This window comes from Lepeophtheirus salmonis, chromosome 12 (assembly GCF_016086655.4).
Source record: "Lepeophtheirus salmonis chromosome 12, UVic_Lsal_1.4, whole genome shotgun sequence".
NCBI classification, from domain to species: Eukaryota; Metazoa; Arthropoda; class Copepoda; order Siphonostomatoida; family Caligidae; genus Lepeophtheirus; species Lepeophtheirus salmonis.
The window spans coordinates 4,597,930-4,614,604 of NC_052142.2; the positions used below are offsets into that span (position 1 = coordinate 4,597,930).

At 30.7% G+C, this 16,675-nt stretch overlaps 1 protein-coding gene across 12 annotated transcripts in view; it reads left to right on the forward strand.

The window, feature by feature from the left end:
* LOC121126762 (calpain-11) overlaps nt 1-16,675 on the forward strand; it is a 99,561-nt gene that overhangs the window by 35,330 nt on the left and 47,556 nt on the right. For 4 of the 12 annotated variants that reach the window (XM_040722090.2, XM_040722093.2, XM_040722091.2 and 1 more), the window contains 2 exons: nt 6,693-7,055; nt 9,839-9,979. In XM_040722090.2, coding sequence (XP_040578024.1) covers nt 6,693-7,055; nt 9,839-9,979 — 504 coding nt within the window. Of the gene's footprint in view, nt 1-26; nt 168-581; nt 6,254-6,692; nt 7,056-9,838; nt 9,980-16,675 lie in introns of those variants that run through there. The other 8 variants (XM_071892277.1, XM_040722099.2, XM_071892278.1 and 5 more) reach the window with 6 other exon arrangements.

Below are 16,675 nucleotides of genomic sequence, written 5' to 3' on the forward strand. Positions count from 1 at the left end.
ATTAAATCCAGAGACTTTTTCTGCAGTTAAGAATGATGAATATAATTATGAATCACGGATCCAATTTAGAGATCCAACTATCCATAGTTGATCATCTTTAAAGAGAATAACAAAGATCCATGAGATGATCCTCGGCAGCTACATAAAAAGAAACATCTTCTCAAATAGTAAATAATTGCTTTCTATGCCTTTATGGGCCTCCAGTAGAAAGGGGGGTTTCAATGGTCATTTAAGCTTTTTAGAAATCATTTTCTGAACTCTAGAGAAATATGGTTTTTAACATGGTGAATAAATCCTGCCTATGCCTTGATTGACCTCCAGTAGAAAGGGGTTGTAAACAGTTCCTTCAAGCTGTTTAGTTATCTTTTACTTAACTTCACAGAAAGATAGTTTTTCTACAGGATACTACTATTTTCTAGATAATATATTATTTTTAGATAATATTTTAAATACTAAAAAAAAATTTTGAGAACAAAATTACAGATTTACCAAATGTATACAACTCAAAATCAAAGCACATATATGTTAAAGGGTTTTATAAATTAAACTATAAAAACATTATCAAACTAATTGTTTAAATGATGAATTTGCACTTTAAAAATAAAGTGTTAACTTCAGATCGGGATTGTACAATATTATGTACTAAGTGTTATCCAAATAATTGACCTTTCAATAATAATGTAATTAACTCATAACGATAATTGTGTATTTTATGTTAGTTGCCGAACACAAAGAGACAGAAAACTTCATGCAAACTGTATCAATTACGCATATATCCAATTCATTAGTATAGAAACATAAAAATAATATAATTATAACTCATTTCCATGAGGTAATAATAATGACAGATGAGTGAGCCGGGAGTCAAAGAGTCACATGTATTCCCTCATGGAGTTGGGTTGGGACACAGAGAATATATATACTTATGAATGATTTTGTTTTATTAATTTTAAAATAGCTGTAAATATTATAAATCCAACCTCAAGAAACTATTTGAATCATACTATAGCAATTAAATTTGTATTCTCAGTCCTTAAAATAAAAAATAAAAATAGATAATCTTTATTAAAACTACACACATTTAAAAATAAATTACTCTTACTTTATAATTTGGAATAATATTTATAATCTTGGCTGTATGCCCAACCCTTTGAAGTATTCGACTCCAAATCCATTTGAATCATTGTGCAAATTGACTGGACCCTATCGACTGTATGAATTATTCAGATTAGTATTCACAGATCATTCGAAGAAGAATATTTCATATTAATTAATTATTTGAATGAACTTAATACATAATCATATTGTATAAACAGGCACTGAAGTTGATACTATATTTTTGATTTACAAATTTATCAGTTCAAATATTTTTTTAAATAATATTTTGAACATTAACGAGTGAAAACCTTTTAATATAAATCTACTTTGATTTTGGATTGTACACATTCAGTCAAGTGAATTCTAGAAATCTTGTGGATAATGCAATCGAGGAAAGTTAATAAATAGCATAAAAATAGATAAAATATATATATATATATTGATTACTTTTCTTAAAATACTAATGAATTTCTTTAAACAAAAACTATTACGTCTAATTTTTCAAGTATAATAGCTTAGCATCTGTTATTTCTAATTTATAGTAATAAAAATTTTGCAAGCTTGTGAACGGAACACAAAGTTGAACGGTGTTCCATAGAATATTTACTCAATGAACGGAACGGATAATTTATTTGAACGATGAACACTGAACGCTTAAAATTAGATTTTAGCGATCCGTTGCAATAGTTAATAGTAATTTCGGAAGGGATGTAATTGTCCACGCTTTAAGTATCCTAGAAACACGACTATTCAGGTTCAGTGGTAATTTTTGTAATTTGGGAGGGACCTAAAGCCTCCTCCCCTGCAGACGTCCCTGATATTAATATTCATGTATATATGAATTAACCTCTCTAAAAAGTGTATAATTATTATGTATGTCTCTTTTGCACAGTAATAATTTTATTTCTCTTATATTCAATGAAAAATACATTGTCACGTTCGTAATTATTTCAAGAGTAATTTACAGCCAAAAATAAAAAAGAAAGATGCACACAATATTTTTGTATGGATTTAAAGCACTTCACATTGAGTGGATATTTGAGTTAGATTTTATGTTTAACGTTACTACCTTCAATTATGGTTAATACTATTTTGATTAATCTTGGATGCAATGCAGTTTTACAATGTCGCATACATGTTGGGGTTTAGTTCAGAAAAAATATTTATTTTTATGGAAAATACACAAATCATATATACAAAGGTTGAATGATTTATATTTATACACGACAGGCAATATTTCAAAGAAATATTAGGGTCAAGTAGAGGTTTTGAATTTAAATTTCTGGGATGATTTAAAATACCCGAGACTGTGAAATATACTTTAAATCCCCCGTTCTATCTATTTCACTTAATTTGACACCAATATTGTCTAATTCGATAAATGTGACGGTGAATTTTGGCTACTTAAACTAAAATTTGTAGTGCCTCCAAAGGATTAATCAGAATCATTTATTCATTTGAATGAACTATAATTTGTAGGAAAATGTATTCCATGTTCAATTTCGAGAGGAATTATTCTACCTTTCGTTTGGCTTGACGTGCTAAAATATGCAATTTTATTACAATGCCTCAGTACTATCAAGTCATAAGTTATATATAATATACTTTAATAATTAACTATGACTTAATTCATCTATATTTACATAGAAATTGATATGAATCACAATGGACATAGCTATTCTACTTCTGTGAAAAGAAAATATTATGATTATAGTAAACTGTTTGTTTTTTAAACTTTAGTTTGATTAATTTTTTGGTATGACTCCCATAGACATTTCAGGCAAAAAAAAAGTTTCGGCGCCCCAGAAATACATAAAAGAGTTTTCGTTTTCCTACGTTCAATCTAATTTTGGCGTATCCATGGTTAATAGAAATTACAAGGTTATCCCATAACGTCTGTAAGACTGATGTTTGACTTCCACCACGTTTTTTTTTATGTTGAGGTCATAGTGTATGAGTGGTTGCGTATTTTTTCAAAATCTTCTTGTCTTGCCCAGCAGTCGGTACGATGCATCAAATTGAAAATTTTAACCTACCCGAATGTTAACTTTATTTAACGAGCGTGCTGGAATATGAACTATACTTAACAAGCCTGGCACAATCTTATAGTTCGAACGCTGAACAGAACACGGAACGGAACAAAAATAATGGCGGAACGATGAAAGCTGAACGAAATTATTGTTTTAAAGGAACGCTAAATAGAAGGCCAAAATAGCAAAACTCTTACAAATCTGTAAATTTGTATATATAGGGAGACTGTTACAATTGGTGTTCAAATAAAGAGATTGAGAATCGGCATGAGGCTTGAATATTATTTTAAAAATTTCAAAATAATATATTCTAATTTGAATTGCTCGTAGCCAAAGACGGCAGTTTTTTGAAACTGCTATTTGAATAAGTATTTTTTTATTCCTATAAACTGTTATCATTATTCGCGATGAGAGAACCTATAAGTATAAAGTAATCAGTAGTACATGAAAGAAGAAATATAACCCTCATGATTTGTTGTGGAATTATAAATGTAAATTCTTATTAACTCAGAGTAGAATTTATGATCGACGAAGGAGTAGTTCCTACTTATATCATAGTTTAGATACATTTGTGTTTATTTCCTTTATCTCATAGCTGTCCACAGATAATTTTTTTAAATGTTATGACAGCTATTCTTCCATTACCAAATATTCTTCAAATTTTCTGGGTGACCACTTTTATTATAGGTTTCTGTTTGAAGCATACTGGTTATTTTCAATTATGCTTATAACTTCTAAATGGGAATTAAATTAATCCCTAAAATTTTAAAAGTTAAGCTAATTAGATACATGTATATAAAACACTAATTTCATTCCTATCTGTTATATTGAGTCTCCGCAGTTTTCGAATTTTTACAAAACTAATCATATTATAACGTCTTACTGTAAAAAATAATAAATGCAACAGAGCTACTTGAAATATTGAAACTAGGCAAAAAAAAAATTATTATTTTCCACAAGAAAGTAAATACCACATTAGTAATTTTCGTGCTTCAAAAATTTATTTTATCAAAGTATTTTCTGTCCTCAAATTACGAAACACTTGTAATCAACCTTCTGATTTTGATGGAGAAAGTTGTGATGTTTAAATATTCTAATAAGTAAAGTTTTTAAAATAAATTGCCTTTACACATTTATGTATACATGCATTATAGATGTGGTAATCGATGATAATCATGTGATAATTCCATGACAATGAAAAAAGGAAACCAAAAAATATGGATTATTATATCAATTATCGAAACAAGAATTTGATTTTTTTTTAAACGATAGATTCGGAATCTTTGCGTCAAGTACTATTTATTCAAATTAAGAGATTTTTTTGCTGTAATTTACATATGTATATAGTGTTATCTTGTGTATTTGATCTAATGGTTATTCATTTAGAATTTTCATCCTTATATGCATTGAAAAAAGTTTAAAATCTTTATTTCCAGAAACCCTTCAACAAGTATTTAGTTACAATTAAATACTTCAATTTCAGTGAAAATGCCACTATCAGTTAAATTTTGCTATAAGAACAGTTATTAATGTGAGTTATAATTTATCTTTTCGTCATCTTTTCTCTACTACAAATAAGAAACATTTTTAATAACATAATCTCTTCATTTTGTATAGAACAGGTTAGATGATTATAACGCTTTAATTTTTTTTAAATAAGGTGTCAAATCAATTCATGAGTATACATGTCAGTTACAGATGCAAATTCATATTTACTTATTCATTCCCTTCACTTCTAATTAAAAGTTAGTTTCCTGAGAATATATACGTACAAGGTTCGGAAGCAAAACGTAGACTGTTAATAAATGCTAATTATGATCTTAAAAAGAGGGGTTTTGTGATTTTACCATCCATGTCCGAATCTCCTGTCCTTTTTACATAAGTAAACAATAATACAATGGTGGCCAATATGAAAAAGGAGGGAAAAGACCTCTTAAAGAAAGAAGGAAGTAGGGGAAGGGATTCTGAGTTTCTGAGGGACCTGAAGAAGAAGATCAAAGAGGACCCCATAAAATCCATGCATCGTCTCTCTAATAAGTTTGACGTAGACGAGGGGACAATCAAGTGGGCTGTGCAGGTGGATTTGTGATTTTACTCTTACACAAGGACCCCACGCCACCTCTTGACGTACACTCTGAAGGAAGGAAGGCAAATGTATCCACAGTTAAAAATGTTTCTGACGAGAAGATTTTTACCACGGACCAGGTTTACAACCGTCGGAACGACCGTTAGGCCCGGACGATAACCAGCAGAGGTCAAGGGGGGTGTTCCGTACAAAACATACAGCCCAAATAATGATCCAGGAGGTCATCCGATGGTAAGAAGATACCTCCCTTCTTTTTTAAGGATTGAGAGAAAATCGGCCAGGAGGCCTACTACAAGGTGCTGAGGGTAACCATACTACCATGGCTCAAGGCCACCTACCTAGAGAACAACTACAAGTGGACCAAAGATGGTGCACCATCACACACATCGGCCAAATGCCAAAAGTTAACATGGCTGATTTTTGCCCCAAGGACATTTGGCCATCAGCGGATTTGAGCCCGTTGGACTTTGCTGTGTGAGACACAGTGCAGAGGGAGACTAACCGGACATATCACACGAACGTGGACTCCCTCAAGGCCACCATTGTGAAGGAGTGTAACAATTTGTGCGAGAAGTTCATCATCAACTCCTACAAGGATTACCGCCGCCGTGTGGAGGCTGTGATTGCTTCGGAGGGCAGTCATATTGAGTAAACATGTTCACAATGGTCATGTCTTTAAGTTTTGTAAAAAAAATTTCAGAATTAAAATTATTGACATTGTTCAGGTTTAGTCATTCAGTCTACATTTTGCTTCCGGAGCCTGTATATTTTTTTCATATCTACATAACAAGGTTAATAGAAATACGAGGTTATACCATCATGGAATTGGGCTTCGTAGAATTTTCGATTTGAAGTATCGTACTGACTGATGGGCAAAACACACTGACTTTGAAAAAAACGCAACAAATCTTATTCGATGACGTCACTATTAATAAAATTCTTAATTTGATTTATCATACTGACTGCTGCGTAAGACATACAGATTTTGAAAAACACGCAACCAATCATACACTATAATGTCACTATTAAAAAGCGTGGTGTAAGTAAAACATCAGTCGTATACACGCTATGATAGATCCTTGTTTCTCTATTTATCTTGCGACATAATACCTAACTAAAAAAATTGTTTGTTATTTTTAAATTTATTGTTGTGCCTCTGACATATTTGTTATTGCTTTTTATATTAGCTCAAACGAAATCTTTCATCACATAAAAAGGCAAAAATGAAAACAAGATGTTATCCATATTTGATAATAAACGCCATATATGAGTATTTGCAAGCGACTACTACAAAAAAACAACAATTATAATTTACTTTTTTGAATAAAACTGATACCTTTATCTATAATAATTGTCTATGAGGAATATTATTGACAAAATACTTATGTCAGAATAATGAATTAATAACCTTTTTATTCTTGATATATGTTCATTAATTATTTATAGATAATTTTTGTTCTCATGATACTTTTCTATAGATACTGGACCATGAACCAAACTCTTCAAAGTAGAACTCAAAGAACCAATTTTCAATTTTTAAAGAGGCAGTGTAGGGATCGTGGAGAACTGTTTAATGACAACGAGTTCATATCGTCTATAAAATCTATTAATAACTTATGTAAAACAATAAATTATCCAATTGTTTGGATGAGACCACACGAAATATGTTCTAACCCGAAGTTTATAGCGGAAGGAGTTACTCAATTTGACGTAAATCAAGGAGAATATGGAGATCCTTGGTTGTTAGCGGCTATTTCTTCCCTTACATTGACTCCGAAATTTTTAGACCGCGTTGTCCCTCCTGACCAAAATTTTGATTATGGATATTGTGGAGTCTTTCGGTAATTTATATAATTCATAATTATTTTCAAGTATATAAGAATTAAGGCGCCATAAAAAAAGTATCTACGCAAGTTCTAAGTATTTTTGGCTCCACTTGTTTGATTTGATACATGTTTCTTTTCTTTTTTATATGTGTAAAGATTTTTAACTCAAAATCATTTTCCTAGGTCACATAAAAAATCGATGATAAATAACAAATACAGATTATTTCCTAAATTGCATTATCCTTTTTGAAGGTGTTCTTTTTTTTTTTTTAAAGGGGGGAGGGAGATGGTAAAAATCGAAGAAAATTAAGGCTTATAAGTGGAAAAGTAATAATCAGCATAATAGAAAGTTAAGTCTTTTTATTTAAAAATAATAATAAATTCATTCATTTTATTTTTCCTTTTTACCCCCTCGAACACTTAAATATTCGTAATCTTGTCACATATATATCTATTTATTATTCATCATAATTATCAAAATTAAATATTTTATTATTTCACGGGACTTAGTCTTCGAAATGAATATAATTATACAATGCAGTTTGATATTTTTTTAGAGTTGGTGAATGATTTTTATGAACAACTTACTTCACCCCCGATTTGGCTGCATGAAGCAGCTGATAAGAAATAGTTGGAAACAAACCCGAACAACAGAATCGGTTTTGTGATTTGATCTTTGTATGACAGGCAAGGCTTTTCTTTATGGTCTCTCTTTTAAATGTCCCTCCAATTCCATCCACTGGTCTTTTGGCATGACTAGAGGTGAGAAAATGTCACACAACATCGATATGAAAATCAACATCTCGACATATCAGATATAAGAATGGTTAACAGTTTTTGTATCGATCTGAACAGCTTTCAATAAGGAAACATATTTTTTATAAATCGGAACGTGGCCTTCAAATATCTAGTTATGAGGCACTGTGATTATATCATGACAGCTGTAGTTGGAAAGCATAGTAAATGAGTCACGGGAAGGATTCATTTTTTTTATTTATTATTATTATTATAAAAAACCTAGGGATCGCACGAGAGAAATTTTAATAGAAACCTTCAACATCAACCAGTATTACAAAGCTGTAATTTTCAGAAAAGTCTCTAATGACAATAAATTAACCTTTTAAAATTTCAGATTTTTTTAAATTCATAAAATTACTTTATGTGTCATTATTTATTGTGGAAACTTTATCCCTGATCACATATTTTTTTTAAAATTATTTTTTAATAATCACGAGCCCCATCATAAGCAAGATCAACATGGCAACATACATTAAAACATCCCTGCTTACAATTTATATAAATCTTCTATAAGTTTTTTTTAATTACAGAAATAATATCTTGTACAGTGGAATGAAATCTTGATAATTTAAGTTTTTAAAGTATATTTTAAATAGTTTATAAACGAGTGATGCCTCACTTGCTGTACTCAACTTAAACATCTTCAAACTTTTGCTGTTTTCTCATAAGAAGCAGAACCACAAAATAGTAATACAAAATTATATAAACGAGCGAAAATTTGGATGATTTTATCACTATTCTAACTTGACGAGCACGCTCCCACTCTCGCTCAAAAAATGAGGCTGCTCCGCTTTTGCTCAAAAAATGAAGGCATTCCCGTCTTAAAACATTGGATTAATCATTTTATGAATTTATTTATTTTGAATATAATTTTAAGTATTTTGTTTTATATATTTCACATATTTTTTAATAATCACGAGCCTACTCATTTTTAATTGAGCGGGAGTGCGCGCATTGCTTTTAAAAAAAAAATGATCGGAAGCAAGAGCATATACTCGCACATGGAATTTTTAGTAGTTACAAATCTGATTGGTCTCTTGATTTTCGAAAGCTGCTATCTTTATTCTTTAATTCTTGAAGAGAGAATATCCAGGTACACTTTAACCACGAGTGTGTGTACTCATGAAACACAGATAAATTCACCCTGACGATGTTTTGTAGATTTATAAGTGTTTGACAAAGAGTAGCAATAAAAATTGAAGTTAATGAATATAGATTAGCCCTAAATGGACCAGTGGTTATTTTTATTCTGGGGTGGATTTGAATTTATAAATATGAATAGTATTTTCAGTTTTTGTTCTAAGTTGTACTCCAAGCTATATTATTATACCAAATTATATTCTTAATTGTAGTATAGTATATTTTGAGCAAGTTTGCAAAGGTAAATAATAATTAGACTATAAATATTATTTATATGAACGATTTTTTTGGCGTATTTTTGAAAGGACACTGGTCCATATAGGTTTAAATAATATCTGTTTATTACATGAGAGCATTATTGAAGACTAGATGTGGAGTGGAATTTGTGTTTTATTTCCTTCCTCAAATACGCTATGGCCGATATAGGTACTCCCTTCTCAAACATTATCCTAATTCCCACAGTTATCATGCCATTTTTCATTTTCTTTATTTACATAGCAGCAGTGCTTTGAATTTAGAACTATACAATTATCCCAAGTAAATATCCAGTGAGAGATGTATTTTATTATACTAAACATGGGCAATTTTAAGGAAGGGAAGGAAATGAACACAAATCCCACTTCACATCAAGCAAAGAGTACAAATACTAAAAAAATACAATGATAATAGTTTTAGTTTGTTTGGTGTAACTTGCCAATAATTTATGCTATTATTTAAAACTTAGTTAAAAAATAATAAGAAAACAAAATTAATAGTCTCAGTACTCATACAATTAATTACTAAAAAGTATATACATTGATTAACAATATTAGAGTCGAAACTAACAAAATAACTTTAAAATATTTTGTTTTTTATTTTAGGTTTAGATTTTGGCAATTTGGTGATTGGGTAGAAGTTCTCATTGATGATCGTTTACCGACAAGTAAAGGAAAACTTATATTTCTCCATTCGTCGGATCCATCTGAATTCTGGGCAGCTCTTCTTGAAAAAGCATATGCCAAGTGATATTATACAATCATATAATAAAGTCATACTATAAATGAGATAAATTAGGTCTTATTAAAATAACTGAAATTATTGTTTGTACTAAATTTCTTGAGGAATGAATAAGTATTAAGTGGGGTTACATAAGCGAATTTTAGTCTTCAGTTTAAAAATAAAGAATTTTTGATTTGAAATATGGAAATGGAAATGACAGCCAAGACTTAGTAATTATTATATATTTATTAATGTCTCCATAAAACTAGATGCCAACTCATGACTTAAAACTGATATATTTTGTTTATAAGTATAGTTATTATACCTATAACCATACCTTAGAGAGCATGGTTTCTCAACCTTTTCTCTCCAATTCCCCACTTTTTAATCAGTTAACTCTCCATTTCTCACCACAGCATTACATTCCTACAGTATTTAGTGCGTGAATATACACTTTGCTCTTTTGTCTCATTTTAAGGTCCTTAATTTTTGTTTGCATAAATTAAATTTTTTACTAACAGTTACCAGATAGAAATAAAATACATAAGAAATGATTTGTTATGCTTTTCACAATGTATTTCTCCAATTGAAAACATAACAACAGTGCAACACAAGACGCAAACATATTAATAAGACTTTTGCATATGCTTTGCCTTTATGGGAGCCTCAATGTTTGGTTCCACTTTTGAAATGGCGCAGCGCAAATCAGGTTATAGATCAATCAGGTGGTTTCAAATTTTGATTTACATCTCCACTATCTCGAACGTAGAATTGCACAGCTACGTGGAGGCAAATGCAACCAGTAGTGTGAAAGCCACCACAGCTACGCAAGTATAAGAAAAATGCATAGTATCCCAGAATATTTCAAGTTTTCCATGTGATGATGCATGTATCTACGCGTCAGGCACAAGCTTGACAATGCCCCCCCCCTCCGTATCTCTCTTCTTCCCGCGCATTCAAAAATCTTAACCCTTAACATATGATATTATCCCAACATACACACTAAATAAAATAACCATAAGTATATAATCACGTATGAGTAATTACATAATAATTGTAGCTTTGTTACACACCTGTTACACCAACGAAATACATGTCAGGAATGGGTTTGCGGGAGCTACTGATGAAATTTCTAACCTAACTGTGTCGTCACTTTTATACAAACATGACTTTCAATACTTAGTCTTTGGAATTCCCTTTTTCCGCTTTCCTTCCCCGGATTTACATGTTTCTTCGAATTATTATTTTACTTTTTTCTGCAATATGAAATAAACACAGGAAATTTTTCAAGTTATAAATTTGACAATAATTCTCTTTTTTTATTGACTTATACACAAAACAGTAAGCGTTAACTTAATAACATTTGTAATAAAGTGTAGACAAGACGGCTTACATGAATATAAGGTATACATATTCTTTTTCTTTGAAAATATATAAATTGTAGTAGATCTGCAGAAAACAGCATATTTGACCCCAAATGGGGGTACATTCCTTTTATTTATCCTTAAAATTTCTTAGATGATCTTTTTTATGTGAAATTTATAGCTAAGATATGGAATAATAAGAGAGAAATATGAAATATTTTATAGCTTCACCAAATTTATCTGGAAAAGTCTACCAACGTAAACACCCATTAGACTACATCCTTTATCTTCAACAAATTGCAATTTATATATTATTTAAAAGTAATATATCTGCTACTTTGTTTGAAATTAGAATTACTATCTACGTAATTATATAATATTTCATTTCCATCCATTATTGTTCCTAATCAAGACTAGATAAATACAGCATGAATAATATTGCAATAGACAGAGCGTATACTAAAGTACAGATTAGGAACCATTTAAACTCCAATACATATATAGTTTTCAGCTCCTATTAAAAAGAATAAAGATATGTCATAATGTAACTCATGGGCTCATCGTGTTATTCAGAGGTTGTAAAATATATAAGCTAGCGATTTTTGTCGAGTGAACACACCAGTAATTTCTGTTTTGTTTCTATTTTTTGTTCGATGAACTACTTGCTATTGACAATAAATCATTAATAATACTATTAAACAAATAAGTACCAATTGTTATTATTTTTCTTTAAACTCAACTCTATCTTAACATTTATCTCAGCCCTAGCAATGTAGAATAAATTAAAGTGAGCGTAAATTAAAAAAAAGTATTTATTGATATAACATATTAGCCTTCACTGTACCTAACAGTCTTGATATTAAATCCTCCATAAAGTTTGACCTTCGTAGCTTATGTACAATCTTACAACTAATCTCTGAGATGTAGGTATGTAAATGCTACCGAACGCCTTTATATCCGTGATGTGTTCCTCGACTCCAGAGCCGATATCAAAGGCTTATGATCCAAAAATCTGGTGAATTCAATTTCTTCGAGTAACCAACAAAAATGTGAAACGAGCTCCTTCATCCTTATTAAAAGCAGAGTATTTCTGCTGAGCACGAAAAAAGATTCAATCAGAAAGCCAATGATGTCCATACACTCTCTATTTACTGTCCAAGAGGTGAGACAATTCGATAAAATAGGTATTTGTCGTAAGTTGTGAAGTGGTGTCATCCTGTCAAAAAGTCAACAGCGTCTGTCCGGAAATACTAATGTTTATTTTTATCTGGGCCTGTTCCTTCTTCTTCCAACAAAGTATCACATGAAGATGCAGTTTCCTTATATGTGTGGCAAGATTAATATAGCATGATATAGGAAAGTGGCCATGAAGTCTGAACTTTCTTTCATGACATAGTTGGAACTATATCTTGGAATTATAATGAGGGTATGACCCATTTATATATTTGTCGGAGGATACCGAAACCTCTTTATTGGAATGTAGAAAACACTTTAAATAGTATGTCTTCTAAGCAAATGAAAACTCTGGGAAGGCTTCTAAAAAAATAAGATTGAACTGAAAGGATTGAGTAGCACTTTTTAGCCAAAATACATCTGAATTTATACAAAGAGGGCTAAATTTTAATGTAATATTGAAACATGTTTTGCAATTAAGGAAAAGAAGGAGCATTAAAGTACACAGCACGATTTCGCCTCTAAGCTGCAAAAGATTAAAAAAAAGCATATTTGATTTTTTTTTTGAAAAATTCAAATATGAGATTTTTTGAAGTAAGAACACCTTGAACATACAGAAACCCCATCAAATCCTTCACTAAGATTAAAATCTGCAAAGAGATTCAACCGTGCTAGAAATTGGACTCATCAAAGGTTGCATGCTAGTCTCATTTGGAGTTGGACGCACAGATACAAATTTTGACAATATTCAAAAAGGTTTTTTCCATTTGATTTAGCCATTGATATGGCACCCTTGAATTATGACAATGCGACAGATTATTTCCGTACCCATGAAAACAGATGTCTATAAAAATCAAGCACTTTTGAAGCTTTTTTGTAGTAATCGTAATTTAGGATACAATATATGATGATCATAAGTTACAAGTCAAGTCAAAGCTATTGCCGATCCTATAGAGGGGAATAGATAAAACTAGTTGACATTGAAAAGAGGGATTATTAAGTGGTTTGAGAATTAATAAATATAATGATTGAGGCATGGAAAAATAATGAAAGAGCTCCTCTTCTTTCTCCTTGACCTCTTCAGATATTTTTAAATACATTATTTTCGACTTCGTAATTTTTAGGCAATGAGTTAAAAACAAAAACTAAATTCATATCGAAACTTGTCTTGTCTGAATGTAATTGCTTTTTAAAACAAATACAAGTGAAAATAGACCCCTTACTTATTAATGGAATTGTATATGATATGACCTGTCACTATGTAAAAACTAAAAACACCAAAAATTAACGTTGTAATCCTGACAATTCGAAGAATAATTAGTGATGAAAGTCAAGTGTATTTTGGGCATGTTAAAAAAAAGTAAAGAAAATTAGCATGGCAACCTGGCAATTCCGAAAACACTTTGAAGGGGAGCAGCTTAGCTATACATTTATTAGATTAGCTAGAATCAGGAGGGCGAGAAGAGGCATTCTATGTCAAGTGTACGCACCCTTTTGCAATGGATCTAACCAATATTGATATTCTTTGGTCAGGATGCTTATCCCATCGAAGAAACAACATGCGTAAAATTTAACACATCTGAAGGCGTGAGGTTACGTTCGGGAGTCCCTCAAAGTTTGCCCCCTTCGAATTGATTAAGATATAACTCCATTTCGAAAATACCAACTTCATTTTCTTTAATTTTAAATAATTTTAAGAGTATGATCCCTATGGAAAAAATAGTATAAAAGTATTATTACAAGATATAAAATATGTACCAAGCATCCTAATTGAACTGCCAATGTTTAGTAAAAAAAAATTCCTACTCATATTCTATATGTGAGCAAAAAATAGAGTGGGAACTCAATGGAATTACCTTCATTGAGGCCTATAACTGGAAAAGGTCATACTCTCCATAATAGTAAATTCCGTCTTTTTATTTTAAAAAAAAATGTAATTATGTGTTATTGTTTCGTTCTATCCCCTCCAAATTTTAAATATTAATAATTTTGTCATTACCCATAAATTGCTGTACCACTTTGAGGAAAATAGTTCTGATGAAGTACAATTTCAGCAGTGGATATCTACCAATAGGTCAAGGCTTACTAGTATAGTAAATCCTATCCGTATTTATGGAAACATTTTATGACAAAGTAGAAAAGTTGGCAACGCACAACTTTATGTCAACAGCACAGAAAAAAATTGAATAAAAAAATTTCGAATTATGGAAGTAGAATATATCGTAAAGGGAGAATTTTGGGAAAATACAGCTTGGTAATACTGGATGGTGCTCAAGATTTTAATTGGAATTCCTCACAGGGAACAATTCAAACCTGTGTCTTTTATTACAAAAAAAAGGAGACATTTTGCCATGGCTCATTTACAATTATTTACGACTACAACTGTCATTTTGTAGTTACTGTACATTTGTTCCAGCCCCAACTAATTAGGTTTTTGATGGGCACGTTCGGATTTATAAATAAATGTTTTCCTTTTCCGACGATTTATATGCCACTAGTCTGGGCGAAGGACCAAATCACGAATTACTGATTCAGTTTTTGGGGTGTGTTTCAAACAATTTAATATAAATGAAGTGTGATTTTTGTACGCATGCAGACTAACAAACTTCGTCGTATTTTCGGAAGAAGATATTGAATATTACAACAACCAGAGGAAATTCCCAATAGCTTCAAGCATTTATACTTAAGACATACACATCCCTTCGAGTTTGGGAAAGCAGAGTCGAAAGTGGAATGAGTGGTTCTTGGGAAATCAGTCACCAACTTTGAATAAATGGCAAAATAATCAAATCCAAACTCTGAATTTCATAAATATTCATCTTTAACAAAACTTATAATTAAGTACTTTGAAGTAATAAAATATTTTATTTTGATAAATATGAGGAATGATACAAACACATAAATGAAATTTTTTTGAATATTTAACATTTACCTGGGATAGAATGGAATTTACTATTATGGCGATTATGACCTTTTCTAGTTACAGGTCTAAATGAAAGTGATCCCATTGAGATCCCACTCAGATTGTTACATAAATATAAAACATGATTATGTGAAAGTTCTAACAAGAAATTGGAAAAATCAACTTTGAAGCATGGCTGGGGCGCAATTTGAGATATTATGGTATAGTATTTTCATTGTATGTTTTTTTATATGCCATTTTTTTATGCTTACTCCTGAAAATATTTTAATGCAAAAAATGAAATCGGTGTATTCAAAATGTAGTTATGTCTTACTCAAGCTCTAAGGTCTTTCGATGGGGGCAAAAACCTTTGAGGGAATCCATTACTGCCCTTCATGTCTCCATAATTCGTAAATTTAGCACATGTTGTTTCTGTTTTGGAATAAACACTATGAAAAAAAAATGTGAATCGGTCATAGAACATACAACTGTAGCTCCACAACAAATCTTCAAGGTTACTCTCCGTCTTTTATGAAAACACACGAAATTTTAATCGTGTCTTGAATATAATTGAATATAGTAGGAAAAGAAGTTCAAAACTCAGGAGTTCAATAATAAGAACAATAGATTAGGAAACGAAAGTTAATTCTACAGATTACCAATTCCAAAAAACAACCCAACTAAAAAATACACACGGTTTACATCTCTAGTCATGTTATCTCTTCACAATTTTTTATACAAATGATAAAGTTTATGTCCTTATATATTTTCAATAACATGTATCTTAGTTTTAAAAGAAATATAAAAAATTGTGGGTGAAAAGCCATCACACAAAATAATAAAAATCTTATAAGTTGAAGAAAAAACTATGAAAAACTGAATGCATTATTGCAAAAATAATGATCCTCAAAAAAATAATTTGTACCTCCACAAATTCATTTTTATCGAATATCTCAAATAAGTTTTTTTTTTTTTCTAATAATTATAATAGCCACATCGATCAAAATATAATTTTTGTGGCTCTAGCTTCTTGATGTATGAGAAAAAGGAAATGTTATATCAAGATATTCCAATAATATGAATTCCGGTATGTTATAAAAGAGAAAGCAAAAAGGCACGTGGACACCCTGACAATTTGAAAAATGTATGGGAGAAAAGAAGCTTAGCTGTCATCACATTTTATTAAATCAGCTACATGCAGTTATGAAGAAAAGGAAATAAACACAAATTCAACTCTTTATCTATCAAGGCTATATACCATAATCCTAATATCCAAAAAA